This window comes from Furipterus horrens, unplaced genomic scaffold (assembly GCF_987537825.1).
Source record: "Furipterus horrens unplaced genomic scaffold, mFurHor1.1.pri manual_scaffold_7, whole genome shotgun sequence".
In the NCBI taxonomy this organism is placed as follows: Eukaryota; Metazoa; Chordata; class Mammalia; order Chiroptera; family Furipteridae; genus Furipterus; species Furipterus horrens.
The window spans coordinates 126377648-126399450 of NW_028327177.1; the positions used below are offsets into that span (position 1 = coordinate 126377648).

A 21803-nucleotide genomic window follows, 5' to 3' on the forward strand; every position below is an offset into this window, starting at 1 on the left:
ACAAAAGAACTATGGGACATTTACACAATGGAATACTACTCAGCCACAAAAAAGAAAATTTTACCCTTTGCAACAGTATGGATGGACCTGGAGAATATGCTAAGTGAAATATGCCAATCAGAGAGAAAAAAATACCATATGACCTAATGAACAAACTGAACTAACAAAGGAAAATGGGGACAGACTCATAGATGGAGAGCAGGATGACAGCTAAGGGTGAGGGGAGGGACTGAGCAAAAAGGAAGAAGGACTTGTGGACCATGGACAACAGTGTGGTGATTGCTGGCAGGGAGTGGGGCATAAGGGGACTAAATGGTAATGGGAGAAAATACAAAAAAATTTTAATGCTAAGGCAATGAACCACTATCTAACCTGTGAGGTAATAAAAGAATAAATATTGGTTTCTATCCCTGGTTCCTAAATCCCTTGGAGTTGTCTTCTGTTCTAATGAGGTAACTCCTGGTGGGCTTCTAAAGGGGGGCTGGTCACCAGAAAGACCAGACCATGATTAAGTAGGAGCTTGGAATTTTCAGCCCCACCTTTCATTGTCCACACTGGGGAGAGGGGCTGGAAATGGAGTTAATGATGGTCATGCCTACAGATGAAGCCTCCACGAAAATTCTAAAGCTACAGGGTTCGGAGGGCTTCCAGGGTGAAAAGGATGTGGAGGTGCTGGGCGCGTGGCCTGCCTGGAGAAGGCATGGGAGCTCTGTGCCCGTTCCCACATACCTTGCCCTCGCTTCTTCTCTACCTGGATGTTCATCTGTATCCTTTATCATCTCCTTTTAGCATAAACCGGTACACTGTTTTCCTGAGTTCTGTAAGAGGCTCCAGCAAAGCAACCCAATCCAAGGATGAGGTGGTAGGAACCTGTGGTTTACAGCTGACTGGTCAGACAACCTGGACCTGCAACTGGCACCTGGAGGGTGGGCAGCCTTGCAAGACGGAGCCCTTAACCCTTGGGACCTCATACTATCTCCTGGTAGACAGTGTCAGAATTGAGCTGAATTGCAGGTCACCAGCTGGTGTCCCAGAGTTGCCTGGTGCGGGACAAACCCCACACCCCTGTGTCAGAGTGTTGTGACTTGTGGTGGCAGAGTGAGAGGAGAGGCACAGGAGGCAGACGGAGCTTTTCCTCATGCACAGCCCCTCCCCGCAGAGCTGCCCAGAACACCTCCGTGCCAAGGTCTAAGCATAGTCAAGACTTTCTCTTTTCTACCTAGTTCTTCACTAAACATGTACAGTAACTCTTAGAATGTTGTTACATGAGATATTTCATAAGAACGCAGGATTTTTTTTAGAACACAGGATTATTAATAACACGTTTCCAAGGAAACACTTAGCATATTATACAGTATATATTTTCCCTGATCCTGAAGTAGCCCTGTTAAGTATTATAATTTCAATTTTATTGATGAGAAAAAGAAGAAAAAAGACTCAAAGATGTTAGTTGCTGAAGGCCACCTGGTGGCGGACTAGGGACAGGGAACTCAGGTGTGTCTGAAACCCAAAAATGAACAATACTTGTTACACCAGGGGCTAAGGTTAAGTTAGCTCCAAATTTTATCTTGTTTTTAAAGCGAGGCTTGGGGCTTGGGTTATTTAGTGCATTTCCTATTCTCAAATAAAAACAGTTCAATACAATAAAATGAGGGACCAAATGAAGGCCAATTTTAGTCTGAATGAATCTCTTATCCCTACCAAAAACAAGACCAACTTACCCAGATATAAACAAGCTCCTAACAGAACATTATACTGATGATACTGCTAATGGCACAAGCAAAACGGATGAGGAAGGTCTTCCTGAACATATTAGGAGATCATTTGGGAACAATTATAAACAAAACAAAAATAAATATAGAGTATTACTCAAAGGACTCTTCTGAGTCAGTGCATCAGCTAGTTATAGCACCTGTACAAACACTGGAAGTTAGAGATACAGACACCAGGAAGGAAGAGAGTCCATGAACCTCAAAAATCATAAAATTAAAAAGATGATGAGTAGAAAAGAATTCTACGTAACAGGCCTAAGGGATTAATATAACAGCACAATTTCAAACCAATATACATAATAGCTGGCATAGTATCTGGCATTTGAGATCCATTTTCTTGCCATTGGTCCTTTATAGTCATACACATTGACAATCACAAATTTTCACAAATCAAATATTACACAAGTATTAATATACAAGTAAAATACTCACTGTTCTCCAACAATCAATTCAAATGTATTTATAACTTGTGAAAATATCTTAAGAGTCATAAAATTTTCATTTTAACGTGTTTGTCACTTGGCCTAAAATTCTATCTCAGGTTTAAAGAAATGTTAAGTACTCTTATTTCAGAATCTATCCAAACTGTATTTATCCAGTACCCCCCCTCCCTACCCCCCAATGAATAGAACCAAGGCAAGAAACATTGTCTTCTACTGGCAGTTACATTAAGCAAATAGTCTTAACAGTAGCCCCCCCCCCAAAAAAAAAAAAAAAAAAAAACTATAATTCATTACCTGATTAAACAACTAACCAGAGGCATATTCAACTTCAGTTTTATGAATTCGTGGTATTATGCTAACATTCATTCACTGAACAAATATTCATTAAATGCTTTCTATGTTGTTAGGCCCTAGAGCAGACCTAACTGAAGATTTAACAATGATCCAGAAAAATTCTCTCCCAGCCCTCATGCGATCTGGAGGCAAAGAGGCAAATTTCATTGAAATATTTAATTGCTATAATATTAACAATAAATTCACAAAAGATATAGTAATAAAAGCTCTTAGAGAAGTAAACAACAGTTAACTCAATTATCTGAGACAAACCGAGCTTTCATGTATCATTAAGTAAAATTATCTGATGTGCTTTATTTTGAATGGTATTGACAAAAAGGGATCTTGGACTGATTCCTCTGGACGGAGGATGAGGGGGCAAGCGGTGATTTGGCATCCACCATGGATTCAAATCTCAGCTTAGCCTGACTAACTATATGGCCTGGGAAATTTTCGAAAACCTCTCTGCTCATCAGTTCACATTTGCAACAGGGATGATAAGTAATGAACAGATACCTAGTAGAATGCATAACTCAAACCAAGCTTTCTCTAAAAAACAAGTTCCCTATTCTTCTCTAATCTGCTGCTCAGCAAAGGACAAAACCATAAACCCTAGAGTAGTGATCCGCATCCGTGTGAGAAGCATGACATGCCGCCTCCCCCCAAACCAGGAGGGCAGCAGGGCCTTCAGTAGATTTTTATTATTTCATCTGAGGGGCTGTCAAGTCTCAGAACTTCACTGCAGTTTACACCCAAAGAAAAATATAAAATATTTTCAAGCCCTGGCTGGGGTGGCTCAGTGGATTGAGCACTGACCTGTGATCCAAGGGGTCACCGGTTCGGTTCCCAGTCAGGGCACATGCCTGGGTTGCAGGCTGGGTCCCCACTTGGGGGATGTGAGAGGCAACCACACATTGATGTTTCTCTCCCCCTCTTTCTGCCTCCCTTCCCCACTCTCTGAAAATAAATAAATAAAATCTTAAAAAAAAAACTTTCAAAAGAAAAAACATTATTACCTACCTTTGCCAAATATTGGCTTGTAAAGACTGGAAATCATGTCTTTAGTCTTATTTTTAACTTTTTTTTCTAAATGTAGGGACAGACATTTCGCATGGACTACATGTACCAACGTGAGGCATCCATAGTTACAGTGATGTCTTCCCACAGTACTACCACGGTGCGCAGCTCAAGGAGTAACCAGCTACGCTGCACTCAAGGTAGATGGTGCCTCCTGGGGCAGAAACCGAACGAAACGCATCACGAATACTGGGCAGCCCCTGCAATGTGCCGCCATAATCTCAACAACGAACTGTCATTAATCTGGATAATTTTCAAAATACCTATTATACTCAATCAATGCGAAGTATATAAATCGCAAAGTAAAATTCTAAGTTTAAACATATGTATATGTCTAAGCATAAGCCTAAGGCACTTCATTTATAACACCACCCTCAGCCTCTCCCCACATCCAGCCTTCTAATTACTCTGCACGAGTCAAAATCCCTGGTGAGAAAGGAACTGAAAGTGAGAGAAAGATCAGGACACATCAGTAATATGCACACTCCAAATTAACAAGAGGACTCGTGCCTTCAACATCATAATCAGGCAAGTAGTATGTGATTTTACTGACAACATGTATTAACAACTTTGGTATTTATGTGGCACCTTTGTAACATGAAAAATTAAGTAGTTCATGATATATCAGAATCTATCAAGTCATATCTCTCTCTCAGTCATGGAATAGCTGGATATGTTCACCTATAACATAACGCAATATAACAAATCATCCTGTTTTACTGGATAGATAAGTTTTCATGGTTCAAAAATGGAAACTGTATAGAAAGGTATATACTGAAGTTTTACTCCCATTCCTGTTCCCTCACACCCCCTATGGCAACCATTTTCATTAGTTCTTTCTCTTTCCAGTACATTTACACAAACACTAATAAATACACACTTTCTTATTCCCCTACCCTTGGTAAAAAAAAAAATAAGAGCTATATATTATCCTCTATCCCACACCTTGCCTTTTTAAATCAATTTATCCTAGAGATCTTTCCACTTCAGTACAAAGAGCTCATCCTCATTCTTTTTTTATACCTGTAGGATCCCACTGTGTGGATATAACATAATTTATTCAACTAGTGCCCTATCAGGTTGCTTCCAAAGCATCTCCTTCAAGTGATACATTTTCCAAATATCTCCTTTTACTGTAACAAGTGAATTATCATGTCACAGGATTTGCTTTCTTAACCTTATAATACAACATATTAGGGATCTACTGTTCACATTTGTAAGAACCATCAGAAATTCCCGCCTCCCATGGCTGCATTCTCTCCCCATCAAAGTTTAATGTATTTGTTATAGGATTTCTCATATATCACCATACATTGTAATACACCATTGTAGTCAATACATTGAAAATCTCCAAACCGTATAGTATATAACATTTCCCAAACTTACTTGGCTACAGAATGATTAATTCTGTTGCAAAACCTTCTACAGATACTGTATTCTGCAAAACAAAATTTAGCAAATACTAGGGTGGATGTAATAATTATTATCGTCTATTTAAGCAAAATATAAGAGTATGAACTTTTTAAGGAAGGGAGAAAACCAAGCTGAGTTAATTTTTGGCCTAGGCATTCCTTAGCTGTTTTTTGAATTATAAACCCCTTTGAGACCTAAATGTAAAGTTATTTGACCCACTTCTAGAAAGAATGCATACAAGCATAAATTTTTTTAGTTTCTTGGGATTCATGGACCCTTGAGACCCATCCATAGTCACCATGGTTATATCTATTTTAAAAGCAATTGTAAACAGTGCTATATTATCTGTGGCACCATTAATACTCCAAATACTAAGAGGAAAGCCAGAACACGTTCCATGCAAAGCTAATGAAAAAACAGCAGAGAATTCAACATGAAGTGTACCTTGGTATATTCTTACGGATGATATTTAAGAATTAACAATGTCAAGCAAAGTAAACTCTATTAAATAACTGTGGGAACTACTTCAAGGGGTTGTAGTCTGATTTTTACACAGGTGCCTCTCATCGTAAATAAATTTGATTCTTACAGAATTAAGAAAGTTGGTCTCTTACTCATTTTCTTCCATACAAAATCTGAACTTCCAGGATTTTTAGACTACAATATATTTCAAACTAAACAGCAGTATCTACTAGAAATATAATTCTGTTGCAAATTTGAATATGACAATGTGGAATGCACAGGAGAGAGGGAAAAAAATTCTGGGACTTTTCAATGTAGATCAAAGAATCCCCAAGCATGATTATAGTCTAAAAGGCAAAATGGGCAGGAAAGAAGAGGTATTAAATTGAGGGTTACCACATCTGTTTTGAGGGGCAGTACTCTACCTACAGAAGTTTTCTGAGAAGAGGGCCAGTGGGGGCTGAAGCCCAGAAGCCTGCTCTCATCAAGCCTTGTGGTAAAGTTTAAATCTGCCAAAGGCCATGTCTATTTTAACCCAGACAGATCAGTCCTCTGCTAACACATCCTCTCCCCAAAAGCCCACCCACCCATGGCAAATGGTACAATTACTAAAATTATGAAAAAGATGTTTTCTAGATCAGGGTAATATCCCAATGACCAAGTATAACAGAATGGAAACTTCTAATTTAAAGTCTTATCAAAAACTTGTTTCTTAAGAGGACTTTTAAAAAAATATTTTATTTATTTACTTTTAGAGAGAGGGGAAGGGAGAAAGAAGGAGAGAAACATAAGTATGTGGTTGCCTCCCACGTGCCCCCAAATGGGGACCTGGCCCACAACCCAGGCATGTGCCCTGACTGGGAATTGAACCAGCGACCCTGTGGTTCGCAGGCTGGCGCCCAGTCCACTGAGACACACCAGCCAGGGCCAAGACGACTTTTTTTTTTTTTTTTTTTTAAAGAAACACTTCTCCACCACTACCATGGAACTCAATGGGAGGAGAGAGCCCACTATACATGAATTAGCTTTATTCCTATTTTTGTTGAAAACATCAATGCCTAAGGTTAAGAGTTGTTTTTTCCAGAATGAAGAATGGTATTAAGCTGAAAACAGTCTGTATAAAAAACATGCATCAAACACAAAAGCACCAAGTGACTCTTGAACAACATGGGTTTGGCCTGTGCAGGCCCACTTATATGTAGCGATTTTTCAATAAATGCATCCTGTGTTGTCAATGTATTTTCTCTCCCTAGGATTCTTAGTAGCATTTTCTTTTCTCTCCTTACTTTATTGTACAGAAGACAGTATATAACTACATATACGAGATATCTGTTAATCGACTGTTTAAGTTATCCATAAGGCTTCAGTTAACAGTAGGCTGTGAGAAGTTACATTTTGGGAGAGAAGTTACATTTTGGGAGAGTCTGTTATACACAAATTTTCAACTGCAGTGAAGCTGGCACCCCAATCTCTGCATTGCTAAGGGTCAACTGTATATGTTATGGCAAATTACCAGAAAACAAAGGACTGCAAGTATCTTTTTTCCTCTCATGCTCTTTTGAGACACCTTCCACATTCCTTTCTAATAGTATAGCATCTTGCACATGAGAATCCATTTTCAAAGGTATACCCACTTCCTATGTTCCTAATCACAGATGATATATAACTCAACAGCTTCTCCAAACCAGGCAATCTGACAAGAAAAGAAAGGGAAGGAAGGAAGGAAGGAAGGAAGGAAGGAAGGAAGGGAGGAAGGAAGGAAGGAAGGAAGGGAGGGAGGGAGGGAGGGAGGAAGGAGGGAGGGAGGGAGGGAGGGAGGAAGGAAGGAAGGGAGGAAGAGAGAGAGAGAAAGAAAAAGAAAGAGAGAAACAATGCTGTCCTGGAATCTAGGGAGAGGACAATTCTAAGCTTTTTGACATGTGAACAGAATGAGAACCAAATGATACTAATCCACATAATATTCTCCACAGAAGGAAAAGGATACTTAACATAGTAAAAACATCTTTTCTATTTCATTAGGAAATGTGAATTGAGCTTTACCATTGATTTAAATTTCATTAAAAAGTCTGTTTAAATGAACTTACTAAAATCCAAACTATATCTTAAGAAAAATTAAATATTTAAAAATATCCTTTTTAAAGGAAATACTAAAATCTGCTTAAAATAGCCATACTAGAACCTTTCTGTACTGACATATCAGCTCCAGATGAAAATGCCAATCTATGCCATGATGATATTATCTTCTTAAGCAGCACTGAAAAATGTGTTCGGCCACTCTCAGCTTATAGCACTTATTTTAAAAATGTCTAGCCCATGGAAGCAGAGTCACTGATTTAGAAATCCAGCACTACTCCAGTCTGGAGCCCTGTGCCCTCAGGAAGACTATTAATAGCAGCAATGCCAATCACTATCATAAAAAGATGCCAACCACAGACCCCTTCATGATCTATTATTATCATTCAAATAACCCTCAATTTCCCCAAGCTGTAAAATTCAACCTGTGTCACCTAACAAGATACACAAAGTTGTTGGCTAAACAAAAACGGAGGCAAACTCCACTGTAAACAGAATGTTGGAATAGCCACCTGCTTTGTACTGGAATCAAAACGTCTCTCCTTCAAAAGGCCAGGCTAAGGAAGGCAGGGGCAGCTAACTGCACTTTTACATGTGAACATGGATCTTTATTACTGATACACACTTACTGCAAAACTGAAAATACTGTATGCATAAAAAGTGATAACTAGAGAAGACTCCAACCAATAAAGGGAAACTATAATATAGTAAACCACTAATTAATCTGTAACATTAACCCAATGAATCACCCATATGCTTTTTTTTTTTTTAACATAAATGGCCCATTTTGTCAGTTGCAGTTTCTAAGATCATATTTGTGGTAAAATACAGTAAGTCAAAAGGGGAAATAAAGAGGAAGAAAAACAACCCTCTACAGGATGTTGACAAGTGTTAACTAGCAAGGTTTTAGAATGTATTGGTTAGCACACCACATACCACTAGAATAATGCACCAGGTTCCTCCAACACCAGGTTACTTTGGCTTTCAATTTTAACCTACTCAAGTAACTGGAGTCTAGTGTTACAAAATACTCTTTAATTTTCATACCCTAAGCTCTCTTAGAAGAAAACCTGTGTACTTCCTAGTCTCAATTACCAAACAATTCTTCAATCCAACTCTGTTGTTCCACAGTTTCATTTGCACAGATAACAGATTTGACGTCTCTCCTTTTATTACAACGCCATGGATCGTGGCCCAGAGATACCAACTATACGGCAAAAAGTTAACAAAATCCTGACATTACGTCTGGGATAGATATTATGTCTGGAACTATCAGTAGCTTACCAGAGATCCCCAGAGATACTTAAATTTACAGACCTACTAAAAGCCTACTTGCCAATCACCACTGAACTCATACTAGGTTGTTAATATCTTTCACTTATTCTAATGCTACATTTTTAAAAAGTTTTTCTAACAGACTTATGGAAATGTTTTAACTGGTGCTCACAAATGGAATTACTAAGAATGCAAACGTTATCACTGTGTTCACGACACGTGCCAAAATAAATCCTTAAAGTTAGGCAAAATTCTACCTTGTTAGCCTATAACCCCAGTGCCCGGCTTCCAATAGATAGTTAATAAATACTCAGAAAATGAATGAAATTTTGTAACAAAATTCATGGAACAGCCCCAGATTTTCAGTGGTAATAGAACTGTGTTAAATCATGTACTGCTTAAAAATAAGAACATTTGCTAAGACCTGTGCTCTTTATCATAACAAGATTTAACCTATACCAGAAAATAAAACTGAGTTAAAAATCAATTGTAACGGAGGTCCACCATGATACGTTTCTGCATCAAAACAAACAAAAGTTGCCTTTTTATAAGATAAGTGACTTTATCCCAAAACCATGATCAATGGAAAGTGAGAGAATTTTGGAAGAAAAAAAATCTTTGAGCCTAAATTAATGAAACATACAGACTCCAATTTCAGAATAAAAACTGTCACCAATTTATTCAAAAAGTTTTACATAATTACATACCTAAGGTATTTTATGAATTTTATCCTTTTTTCTGGCTACGCTAAGCAGTTGGCTTGAGTTAGAGAAGTTATGACAGATGAATATCATTATCTTCTGTTTTTATGACTTTCATATACCGGAGGGAAAAAAAAAAATCAGTGAGTGAAAATTTAACTTTGTCAATTTCAATAGTTCCCCTCATCCCAATTTTCAGTGTTCTCTACTACTTAAACCAAGTTTTCCTGTGTTCCCATCCTATTTTTTGACTGTTTAATAGCTTTTTGTATTTGATTTTTATTAACGATCGGTATGTTTACTGTGGCCAAGTCTTATTTCCCCAAAGGTGTAGAAAGTATATCCTTCCAAAGTGCTCCCCCACCATGCCATTAATACGGTGTTTGATAATTCTGGTGTCATCTGTCTCCCTCATTTAATGTAAGTCCTACCTTGTTGAACAGGTTCTAAGTAAGTGTTATTACAGTGAACGAATGAATGATTTGGAAAGCTTTATAAAAACTCAGGTACTCTTTATGACTCTAAATTGAAAACTTGCAAATAAATTTAAGGGCAAACAACACTATTTGATACACACAATTAGAGAAGGTGCTAAAACACACATCCAAAATAGTTTATTCAAAGGGCATACAATTGCAGGGGACTCCTTAGGACGAGTTTCCAGTATTCCATTACCATCACTGTGAATGATCCTCTCAAAAACCACTGCTAAATGACTTCACTGTCTGGAGATTCATTTTTCTCCTTGTTTTGAGAACTTAGAAATTAACATATTGAAATAATGAATGACTACTCTCCAGGGCCTTACAATAATCTTTAAAAAGACTGGGGGTTGGGGGTGGGGATCTGTTAAGAAAAAGACTTGAATACAAACACGTGAAAAGCAATTTTCCTGTTAGTCGTGAAAGACTGGAAAATTTTCACTGCAACCTCCCTCATTTGCTGGTCATAGAGTAAAAACTGGAAATCGGAAAATTTATAACACCTCCATGTGCTTTGCGACAGGAACTACGAAGTAAGAAGAGAATCACAACTGTGGGGACACATGTATTCCACATTAAAGCAGGAAGTCCATTTCTTGAGCATGGGCTGCCTACGGGTCCAGCATCCCAAATGGGAACACCAACCTTTCGAAAGCCCGTTCCCGACTCCCCTTTGACTCTGACCCTGAAGCCAAAGGCAGGCCTCTCCCGAGAACGCAATTTTGCTACGCTAATGAAAGAGGGAGCAGCGAGGAGGCTCCAGACACCTTCCTCTTTCTACTCGGCCTGCGGCAGGAGTACACTCCTCCGGTTTTCCCCAAAACAGGAGGAGGCGGGCCAGACAGCAGCGACAAGAAGCTTGGCCGAGAAGGCAGGCAGCTTGTCCACGCGGCCGCAGAACTCACCGAACAAAGCACAACGCGGACCAGGTGGAGAGACGGGAAAGAAGGAAAGAAGGGAAAAGGTTCACCCCAGCTCTCCACCACTGCCTGGAGCTAGAGACAGGTGGAGCCGAGCTCCTCCTTAAAGGGATAAGAAAGATGAGCTTTCGAGGGGCTAAGCTGAATTCCAGCGCCAAGGCAACCGGAACTGAGACCCCGAGCGGGGAGAACGCACGGGAATCAGGGGATGAGCGATGCATAGATAAGGCAAGAAATGGTTGGGGTCACCGGAGGGAGGGCGGGCCCTGCGGGGGTGCTGGGGTCTCGCCCCAGCTGTGCCGAGAATACGGTAGCGAGGATGCGCGTGGCGCGCTGCCGGCTGCCCTTACTCGGGCCTCCTGCGCTCGCCGCCGCCCCCTCGCACCCGCGCCCTGGGCGGCCACACAAAGGGGATGGCGAGGCGCGCCGGCCGCAGGGCAGTGGAGGGGCGCCGGGGGCTCAGACAAGGTGGCCAGACCTTCACAACGCCCGATGCCCCCCGCCTTTGTCTGCCTAGCTCTGTGCTCCGCCCCCCACCCCCCCGCCGAGGAGCCCCACCGCCCACGGTGCCCTCACCCTGCTCGTTACCCGGGTGAGTAGCGGTCTCATCTGCTCGCCGGTCCCATCTGCCTCCATGGCCGGCCGGCCAGCCCGCGACGGCCGCTACGGTGTTGCCCCGCGCGGTTAGCCCGCCGCTGCTGCCGAGACCCGAGGACACAAGGGAAACCGAACAGTGTGTCCGTGCGCGAGGTGCGTGCGCGCGGGGAGAGCCTGGTGCGAGAGATGCGGGGCGCGCGTCTGCAGCGGCCGGCCGCAGCGCTGCCTCTTACAGGACTGCGAGGCCACGGCGTGGATCAGGAGTGAGAACTGAGCGAGCAGCCGGACAAGGAGGGGAAGGGGGAGTCAGCCGCGTAGGAGCCCGGGGCGGGACCGCAGCCCTGACGCGCGCGACGCTGCCGCAGCACGCCCACCGCCCCGCCTCTAGCGTCACGCCCCCTGCCAGTTTGGCACCACCAGCCTCCGCCGGCTCCCGCAGGCCCCGCTGCGAGGCCACTCGGGGGTGGAGAGAGAGAGAGTGGGGCGGGCATTTGTCCCAGCCAATCGGCGGCTCACGAGTTGCGCTCAAGCCCCCACACACGGACACCCCCTGCCACCTCCTTTGGAGGCCCCGCCTCTCTTTGTAAAATCCTAAATGACCGAAACTAAGTGTCTAACTTGTTTTTCCGGTCGGAGGTTCCCCTGAAGTTTGGAAGTGGGCTGAGGGTCACCACCGTGCCTAGCTCCTAACCAATTTCTCTAAAGAAAGGCTGGAGGGAAGAAGGATGCCATCCTTTCGAGGACGCTCACGAGAACCCCAAAGGGACTAACGGGTCTTCAGGACTCTTGCAAGTTTTTTCCCCTCGGTTCAGTAGGGAGGAACCTCAACTCTGGGCCTGTGAAAGAGGGACTATTGACCAGGTGTGCTCGTGGGCTTGGCTCTTGACAAGGCACCACGGCAGCTCCCATACGATGCGCCTTTCCAGTAACTACACGCAGCTCTCGCAGGAGGCGATGGTACGTGCCACGAGGTCATTGAAGAATTAGGTGAATTTCGATCCGTAAATGTGTCTGACCCACAGCACGCTTGTTATAAGTATTATTTTTAACAGAGTAAAGAGCTAAGTTGGTGCTTTGGGCAGAAACTGTATTACAGCAAATCTGGATCTCATAGCCTATTTATCTGCAATAGGATATTAAAGCCTTTGTCAGAAATGGTTAAGGATGCCGGTTTGAATCCTGGTCCCCTTTTGCTCTAATTTCCCAGGGTTACTTAAAGGCTGGCACACATTATTCTTGTACTTGTATCAGAGCAAATGTGCTTCTGTTATAATAGCTACTGTTTAAAGAGGCCTACAATTAGAGACTGTGACGTTTTGTAAACATGCTTCATCTCTAATCCTCACAATCCTACAAAATATGTTTTATTATCTCCGCTTTACAGATGAGAAAATCGAGACTCACAGAGATGACTGGTTTTGTTGGTGGAACTGCTCTTTCTAATGCTTCACTAAAGAAAGTTGAACAATAAAGCAAAGGGAAGAAAACATGAAACAAGAATGAAAAGGAAAGAATATAGAGTAAGCGGGGAACTGGAAAAAAAAAGTTTAAATAGCCTTCTAAATTTGTTTCAGGCGCCAATCACTTATGCTCATATCATCACTCTCTAAGGTGGATACGATTTATGTTGAAGAATTCGTTCTGAGTTTTCTCACAATGCAGCTCCCCTACCATAAAATTGTGATGAGTATATACAGAACACCCTGTGTTCCATTTTTCTGCTTTATATTTCTATACAGCATTTATCCTCTTGTAACAGTCCATGTGTGATGCTTTATTATGCTGTCTGTACACACACACACACACACACTAATGTAAGTTCCATGTAAGCAGCAATTTTTGTGTGTGTGTTTGCTGTTATAGTCCTAGCAATCCTGAAAGAGTGTTAGGCCCTAGTAAGCTCTCAGTTAAATGTCAAATGAATGTTTTAGGAGGGCGTTGGGAGGAGACCAACATCCTTTAGACCTAAGAGCATTCTAGGCGACAGCTGAGAATATGGCCAAAGTAGTGACAGGAACAAAATAGGAGCCAGAGGCCAGAGAGTTAAGGAGTCAATTTCAAGGACTTAAAAACATACACTTGCGAGACTGTGCTAGAAAATAAGTTTCTCTTATCCATCTTGCAAAAAGGGGGGAAAAAACCCTTGGCTTATCTAGTCCACAATTATTTTTTTGACTCCTGGGCTGTCATGCACTGTTTCCACTCCTCACTTCATCCCAACATCTAGAAAAATAATGTAGTAGAAGTCAAGATATAGAATTTATTACTCTCAATTGCCCACTTAATTCAAACTCAGCCAGAGTTCATCCTGAGGTAATGCTCGTGAGTAAAGAAGATAATGTGTTAAAATTGCTTTCGTGCAAATGGAGATGGCTATAAAATGTACTATGGTCTGAAAGACAGATTGTTCTAAGTATTTTAAATATCCATCCAAAATAAGGCACAGTGAAACATTTGCTAAACAAAGGAGAATATGAACCTAAGTTTATCACTAACAGTGAACTTGTACCATCTAAAATTGATGACATTTAGCTGTATCCCACATTCAGGATACTTCCTGGGTGTCTGGAACAGCAGGTAATACTAGCAGAGACTTGGATACAATCTCTTGGCAAGATCTTTATCCTGAGAAACAATAATCTTCCCCCAGCAGTTCTCTTGAGCCGGAGCATATTTTGTAAAGAAAAATAGCAGTATGTCATCTTGAAAAGCGATCTCTGACTTCTAGCGGGGGATCCTTTGATGGTTACATATCTTTTCATTGCTTCTTCTGGGTCATAGCTGATATTTAAATGTTCCCAATTATCTGACCCTATAAGGAAAACTAAAATCCTTGGAATGGTGTTTACAAGAGCACCAGGGCAGCCAGCCTCGATGGGAAAGACAAAAGGAAAAGGAAAAAAAAAAAGTTTGTTCTTTATGTCTGTAGGCTAGGCCTACAGAAAAGCTTGGAAAAAATAAAACAGACCAGTAACTAATCTCATGAAGTATTGTGTATATATCAATATGTATTGTCATTTGTGTATATATCAATATATACACAAATGCCAGCAATGGAATGTGTACAGCTGTAATACAAGTCAGATAATCTCAATGAAAGAGAATGGGATGGCTTTTGCTAAAGGTGGAAGAAGACTGTCAGAAAAGGATGTACATGAAGGTGTTTGAAAAAGCTGCAGAGAAGTACAGTAGATTTAAACTGTCAGGAGTGATAATGATATAATTTCATCAAATGGGGGAGGGAAGAAGGGCGTTCCTGGCAGAGGTAATAACAAGATCGGTGGCATTGATCTGAAGAAGCAGGGTAGTCCCATGGTAAAGCATTCCTTCCCCCCACTCAGCCTGGAGGCAAACTGCCTGGGGATGATTGCTTTTGTGCAAGGTGTGCCTTTAGGCTAGTTACCTCACCATGTGGCCTCCTTTTGGAAACTGTAAATTGAAGGTAATGGTACTCTCCTCATGGGTTTGCAAATGAAGATTAAATAAAGCGTTTAGCATACAACCTAACATATAAGAAATATTCATTATATGGTTATTATTATGATCTGGTTGGGAAACCATGAGGTGGGAGAAGGGTAGGTTCAAGCTGATACAATGGGAAGGGCCTGGTATACCAGGTTACTAAGGAGCTTACATTCCCATTAGAGTGAAAAATCAGATGCAGGGACCATATCTGCCTCCTCACTGGGAACATTCTGGAATTCCTGGGCTGGAATGGCCACTTAAAAAAATACTGAATGAATGTGTGTACAGTAATGAAGTTGGATGTTTTTTCTACATGCTATTGCAGATCCACCATCAGAGGGTATGAAGGACGGAAGTGATGTGACTTATAGACACAATCATGTGAAAGATGGGGATGGAAAGGAGAAATGCCAAGAGCAAGGAGATATGTTCGAACTGCCCTGCTCAATGTGCTGACTATTGCATGCATACTTGAACTATAGCTGATTTTAATTGTGATTACTCCAAGTTTAAAAGTTTGGGCACACACAAAAAGAATGCAGTCTTGTTAATCTTATGCTGACATGTTGAAATGATAAAATTTTAGCTACATTGGGTTAAATAAAGATTATTAAAAATTAATTTAACATTTGTTTTACCTTTTTACAATGTGAACATTTAAAACTATATATATGGATCACATGATATTTCTATTGGATGGCCCTAAGCTACAAAGCATGTACTAGGGCAATGACAAAGGAAACAGAAAATGTAAGGTAGATATAAGAGATAGTTTTGGAAGTAAAATAGATAGAATATAGTGACTCCTTAGATATAGAAGCTTCAGGAGGAACAATCTAAGATGGAAAGGTTGAATTTGATGTCCTCAAAAGGGACAACCAAAGATGACCCCATGTCCATGGACAGGTTGAATCTGTCCAGCTGGAGATGGACAAATGTGTAGAAATGTGTAGAAATGAAAACTGAGCTCTGAGCTAGAGATACAAAGTCCAACAAACTCACTTGCCTTTGCTGAAGCAATAAAATTCCTAGGCAAGTATCCTCCCAGACACTGAGAGGCTATTACTGCTCAAGGAATTATCCAGAGAGAGGAGAAAAGAAGTGTGTAGATCACTAAGATTAAGCTAAATGTGACACTAAATCTATGTGTACATAGTCAGATCATCTACAATGTAACACTACCATCACCAATATTCTTCTGGGTACCTCTTTCTTAATAGGGACACTTCCCCTTCAAAACTTCACAAGCATTTTAAGGGAGAGAATATTTGCACATGACACCTCTGATAAAGGACTGTTATCCAAAATATATAAAGAAGTCTTAAAACTCAACAAAAAAAGTTTTTTTTTAATGGATAAAAGATCTTAACAGACACCTCACCAAAGAAGATATACAGATGTCAGTTAAGCATATGAAAAAAAAAAAAAAAACAACGCTCCACATCAGAGAAATGCAAATTAAAACAACAATGAGATACCACTACACATCTGTTAGAATGGCCAAAATCTGAAACACTGACTATACCAAATGCTGACAAATATGTGAAGAAACCGGGACTCTCATTCATGCTGGTGGAAATTCAAGATGATACAACCACTTTAAACACAGTTTTGGGCCCTGGTTGAGGATCTCAGTTGTTTAGATCATCATCTTAATGCACCACGGTTGCAGGTTCAATCTCTGTGTCAGGACGCATACAAGAGGCAACCAATGTATACATAAGCAAATGGAACAACAAGCTGATGTCTCTCTCTCTAAAAATAAATAAATAAATAAATAAATAAAAGTATTTTCCCTAATACAGTTTGGCAGGTTCTTACAAAAATAAACGTAGTTCTACCATATAATCCAGCAGTTATGCTCCTTGGTATTTACCCAAAAGAGCTAATAACTTATGTCCGCATACAAACCTGCATGCAGATGTTAAAAGCAGCTTTATAACTGCCAGATCTTGGAAATAATCAAGACATCCTTTAGTAGGTGCTCTGATAAATTGTGATACAGCTAGACAATGGAATATTATTCAGTACTAAACAGAAATGAGCTATCAAGCCATGAAAAGACCATAAGTGCGTATTACTACATGAAAGAAACCAATCTGAAAGGCCAACATACTATATGATGAAAACTATATGACATTCTTGAAAAAGAAAAACTATGAAGGCAGTAAAAGATCAGTGGTTGCCAGGGTTGGGTGGGAGGAAGGGATGAATAGGTGGAGCACAAAGGATTTTCAGGGCAGTGAAAATATTTTGTATACCATAATGTCAGATACATGTATTATACATTTGTCTATATATACAATATGTACAATATCAAGAGTGAACCACAAAGTAAACTATGGACTCTGGGTAATTATAACATGTCATTGTAGTTCATCAGTTGTAACAGTGTGCCACTCTGGTGGGGAATATTGATAATGGGAAAGGCTATGAATGTATGTGGGCACTTTTCCCTCAGATTTGCTGTAACCTAAAACTGCTTTTAAAAAATAAAGTCTTACTTTAAAAAAAAAAAAAAAAAAGGAATAAAGCTTAAGTTGGTGGTACAGGGAAAAATCAAAAACATTTCAACCTACTTTCACTGATAAAAACCAGTGGGTAGACTTCTGGCCAAGACGGAGTCGTAGGTAGACATGCTTCACCACCCTCCACAACCATAAGAAGAAATAAAACTACCTCAAAACTAAAAAGAACCAAAACTACCATAAAATTGAACTGAATGAAAGTTCAACAAACAAAGATATAAAGAAGTAATACTCATCCAGACAGGGAAGTAAGGTGGAGCTGGGGCAGAAAGGAGTGGTGTGTTGGCAGTGGTGGCATTGGAAGCAGCAGCAAGGCAGTGGCTGTGGCCAGCCAGAGGAAAGCGCAGTCACACATTATGAAAGCCAGGAGGTACACCTGGAGAGTGATCCCAGCCCTACACCAGACCACGCAGCTCACAGTCCCAACACCAGGGAAAATAGAGCCTCATTGCTTCTGACTGTGAAAACCAGTGGGGGTTGGGGTGGCAGAAGAATCTGCCAGTCTCTCAGCAGTCTGCTTGTTTATAGGGCCCTCATGGTCCTAGAATGTCCACAAACACCCCCACTCTGGGAACCATACCAGGGCAACAGCTAGAGGGGCACCCATCACATATAGGAAGTGGAAGAAGTGCCTGGAAAAAGGGCGAATGCTGAGCAAGCATCATTGTTCCCTCTCTGACCCTTCCCCCACCTACAGCACCATAAGGTGGTGAAGTGGGTCGCCCCATGCTGACAAATACCTAAGGCTCCGCCCCTTACAACGTAACAGGTGCCACAGCTCAACCTAAGACACAGAGGCAAACACAGGAGCCTGTCAAGTTGAGGAAACAGAGAAATATGGCCCAAAAGAGGGAACAGATCAAGGCTCCAGTGGGAGAACTAAGCAACGAGGAGATAGCCAACCTAACAGACGAGGAGATCACTGACCTAACAGACACAGAGTTCAAAACACTGGTGATAAAGATGCTCACAAGCTTGACAGACATGATTGAGTATGACAAATGCATAAGGGAAGAAGTGAAGGCTATGCTAAGTGAAATGAAGGAAACCCCACATGAAACCAATGGTGAAGGGAAGGAACCTGGGGTTCAAGTCAACGATTTGGAACATAGGAAAAAATAAACAGTCAACCAGTATAGAATGAAGAAACAAGAATTGAAAAAAATGCGGAGAGGCTTAGGAACCTCTGGGACAATTTTAAATGTACCAACATCTGAATCATAGGGGTACCAGAAGAAGAAGAGTAAGAAATTGAAAACTTATGTGAAAAAATAATGAAGAAAAACTTTCCTAATTTGGAAAAGGAAATAGACATACAAGTGCAGGAAGCAAAGAGCCCCAAACAAGCTAGACCCAAGGAGGACCACACCAAGACACTTCGTAATTAAAGTGCCAAAGTTTCAAGATAAAGAGAGAATCTTAAAAACAGCTCAAGAAAAGAAGAGAGTTACCTACAAAGGGGTTCCTATAAGAATATCAGCTGATTTCTCAAAAGAAATTTTGCAGGCAAGAAGGGACTTACAAGAAGTATTCAAGGTGATGAAGAGCAAGGACCTACAAACAAGATTACTCTATCCAGCAACGCTATCATTTAGAATGGAAGGACAGATAAAGTTCTTCCCAGACAAGGCAAAGCTAAAGGAGCTCATCATCACCAAGCCATTATTATATGAAATGTTTAAGGGACTTATTTAAGAAAAAGAGGATCGAAACTATGAACATTAAAATTACAACAAACTCACAAATATCAATAGCTGAATCTAAAAAATAAAAAACTAAGCAAACAACCAGAATAGGGACAGAATCATAGGTATGGGGATCATTTAGAGGGTTATCAGCTGGGAGGGGGAGGGGGAAGAAATGGGAGAAATTGTGCAGGGAATAAGAAGCATGATTGGTAGGTACGAAAAAGACAGGGAGATGTTAAGTATAGGAAAGGGTGAATCCAATGAACTTACATGCATGACCCATGGACATGAACTAAGAGGGTGGGATTGCTGGAGGGAAGGGGGTTGCTGGGCAGAGGGGAGCAAAGGGAAAAAAGAAATTGGGACAACTGGAACAGCATAATCAATGAAATATACTTTAAAAAACAGTGTATAGAATATGTATTTAGATAAATTCACTGAAACACTTGTGATTTTTTTAAAAACTGGCAGTAACCACACTTACGTAAAATAGTTTTTATTATTCCAATAATATAAAACACCACCTTAAATTGAAATACCATTATAATTTAGGCAAAAGTATTTTTTGGTTTAAGTTTCACAAATAGTTGTATCAGTCCTTCTCTATCATTTTATATATATAGATATATCATTAAATTTAATAAATTAATGGAGTGATGCTAAAGAAAGAAATATATTCCCACTCCTGAGTATTTATGCAAGAGAAATAATACTATGTTCACAGAAAAAAGAAACTTGCCCTGGCTAGTGTGGCTCAGTGGATTGAGCACTGGACTGCAGACTGGAAGGATGCCAGTTCGGTTCCCAGTCAGGGCACATGCCTGGGTTGCGGGCCGGGTCCCTGGCTGGGGGCATGAGAGTGGCACCTGATCAATGTAGCTCTCACCCATTGATGTTTCTCTCCCTCTCTTTCTCCCTCTCTTCCCCTCTAAAAATAAATAAATAAATAATGTGAAAACCTTCAAGAAAGCTAAGATTCCTGTAAACCAGCAAAGCATAGGACAGATAATTTGCCTGCCCTCATAATTGGCCAATAAAACATTAAAAAAAAAAAGGAAAAACTTATACAAAAACGTTTATAGTAACTTAATCCATATGGCTGAACTGGAAACAATGGTTTTGTTCTTTAATGAAAAATATGGATAAACTAGAGTGAATGGATAAACAAATGATGGTACATCCATAAAATGGAATACCAATCCACAAAAAAAGAAAAAAAATGCTGACACATACAATGATATCGATGAATTAAAAAATGAATTTTGCTAAAGTAAAAGAAGCCAGCCTCAAAAGGCTACATTCTGTCTGACTCCATTTATATGATATTCTTGAGAAAAGGAAGAGAAAAAAGGAAGAAGACAAATCCATGTTTGCCAGGGTTTAGAATGCTGATTAAGTATTGAATACAAATGGACGTGAGGGAACTTTTGGCTGTGATAAATCTTTTCTATCTCTTGATCACGATGGTGGTTATACAACTGTATGCATCCACTTGTCAAAACTCATAATACTCAGACTTCCGGCCAAGATGGAGGCTTAGACGGACACGCTAGGTCTCCCTCTACAACTAGAGAGGAATACAACTACTTCAAAACAAAGGATAACTAGAAATTCCAGAAAATAAAACTACACGGAAGCCCAACATATGAAGTTATAAACCAGCGGTGCCATTTGGGCAGGTAAGAGTTAAAGAGGGCAGCGCTGTTTGCGGTCGCACCTGGGACAGCGGTGGGGCGGCGAAAAATCCCGGCTGCGGTCAAGCCCCTGGCGGTGCGCGACTCCGGCGCTGGGGAGGGCAGCCACCGCATCGCCTTGAACAGTGAGACCCAGGGGGGCGGGAGGATGGATCCCGGTCTCCTAGCTGAATAACTGTGTGAATCCATCTTGGACCCCCGCCCCCAAAGAAAGCGCCACAGGGCTGCGAAATAGGTCGCCGACAGGCGCCGGTCGCTGAATTGTGACGCGTACACAGGCACTGCCCCCGACAGCCGGCCCAAGAAAACAAAACGCATCTGTCAAAATGAGGCAGACAACTATAGAAATCCCGGTGACACAGCTCACCAGGCAACAGATAGAGAACCTGACAGATGAACAGATAAGAAACCTGTCAGAGGCTCAGTTCTGGGCCATTGTTATCAGGTGGCTTACAGAATTCACAAAAGAGCAGGAAAAGGATAAGAAAGAAGCGAAAAACATTCATAACGAAAGGAACAAAACCACATACGAGACAGATGGTGAGGAAAAAAAATCCAGAGTTCATTTCAACAAACTGGAATATGGAGAAGGAACAAGCAGTCAACCAATGCAGAGAGAGGAAATGGGAAGCAACAATGAGAGGATCAGAAACCTCTGGGACAGCTATAAAAGGCCCAACATAAGAATCATTGGTTTGCCAGAGAGTGAGGAAGATGAACTAGAACTTGAAAAATTGAGTGAAAATATAATAAAGGAGAACTTCCCAGACTTGGGGAAGGGAATAGACTTGCAGGTCCAGGAAGCAAGGAGAGTTCCCAAGAGACTGGACCCAGGGAGAACCACTCCAAGACACATTATAATCAAAATGTCAAAAATTAA

The 21803-nt window shown here is 40.9% G+C and overlaps 1 protein-coding gene and 1 long non-coding RNA gene across 2 annotated transcripts in view; one reads left to right on the plus strand and one right to left on the minus strand.

Annotated features, from left to right (window-relative positions):
- The window catches only part of SLC4A7 (solute carrier family 4 member 7), a 96630-nt gene extending 84811 nt beyond the window's left edge, over positions 1 to 11819 (minus strand). Inside the window, exon 1 of the mRNA XM_090284409.1 lies at positions 11540 to 11819. Within this exon, the coding sequence (XP_090140535.1) occupies positions 11540 to 11587 (48 nt within the window). The 5' untranslated portion in view covers positions 11588 to 11819. The remainder of the gene's footprint in view (positions 1 to 11539) is intronic.
- Positions 11820 to 12094: 275 nt separating this feature from the next.
- Positions 12095 to 15603, plus strand: LOC150005195 (uncharacterized). Its single transcript, XR_016512426.1, has 3 exons — positions 12095 to 12505; positions 12933 to 13068; positions 15339 to 15603. It is a non-coding gene; the product is annotated as an uncharacterized LOC150005195 (long non-coding RNA).
- The last annotated feature ends 6200 nt before the right edge of the window (positions 15604 to 21803 follow it).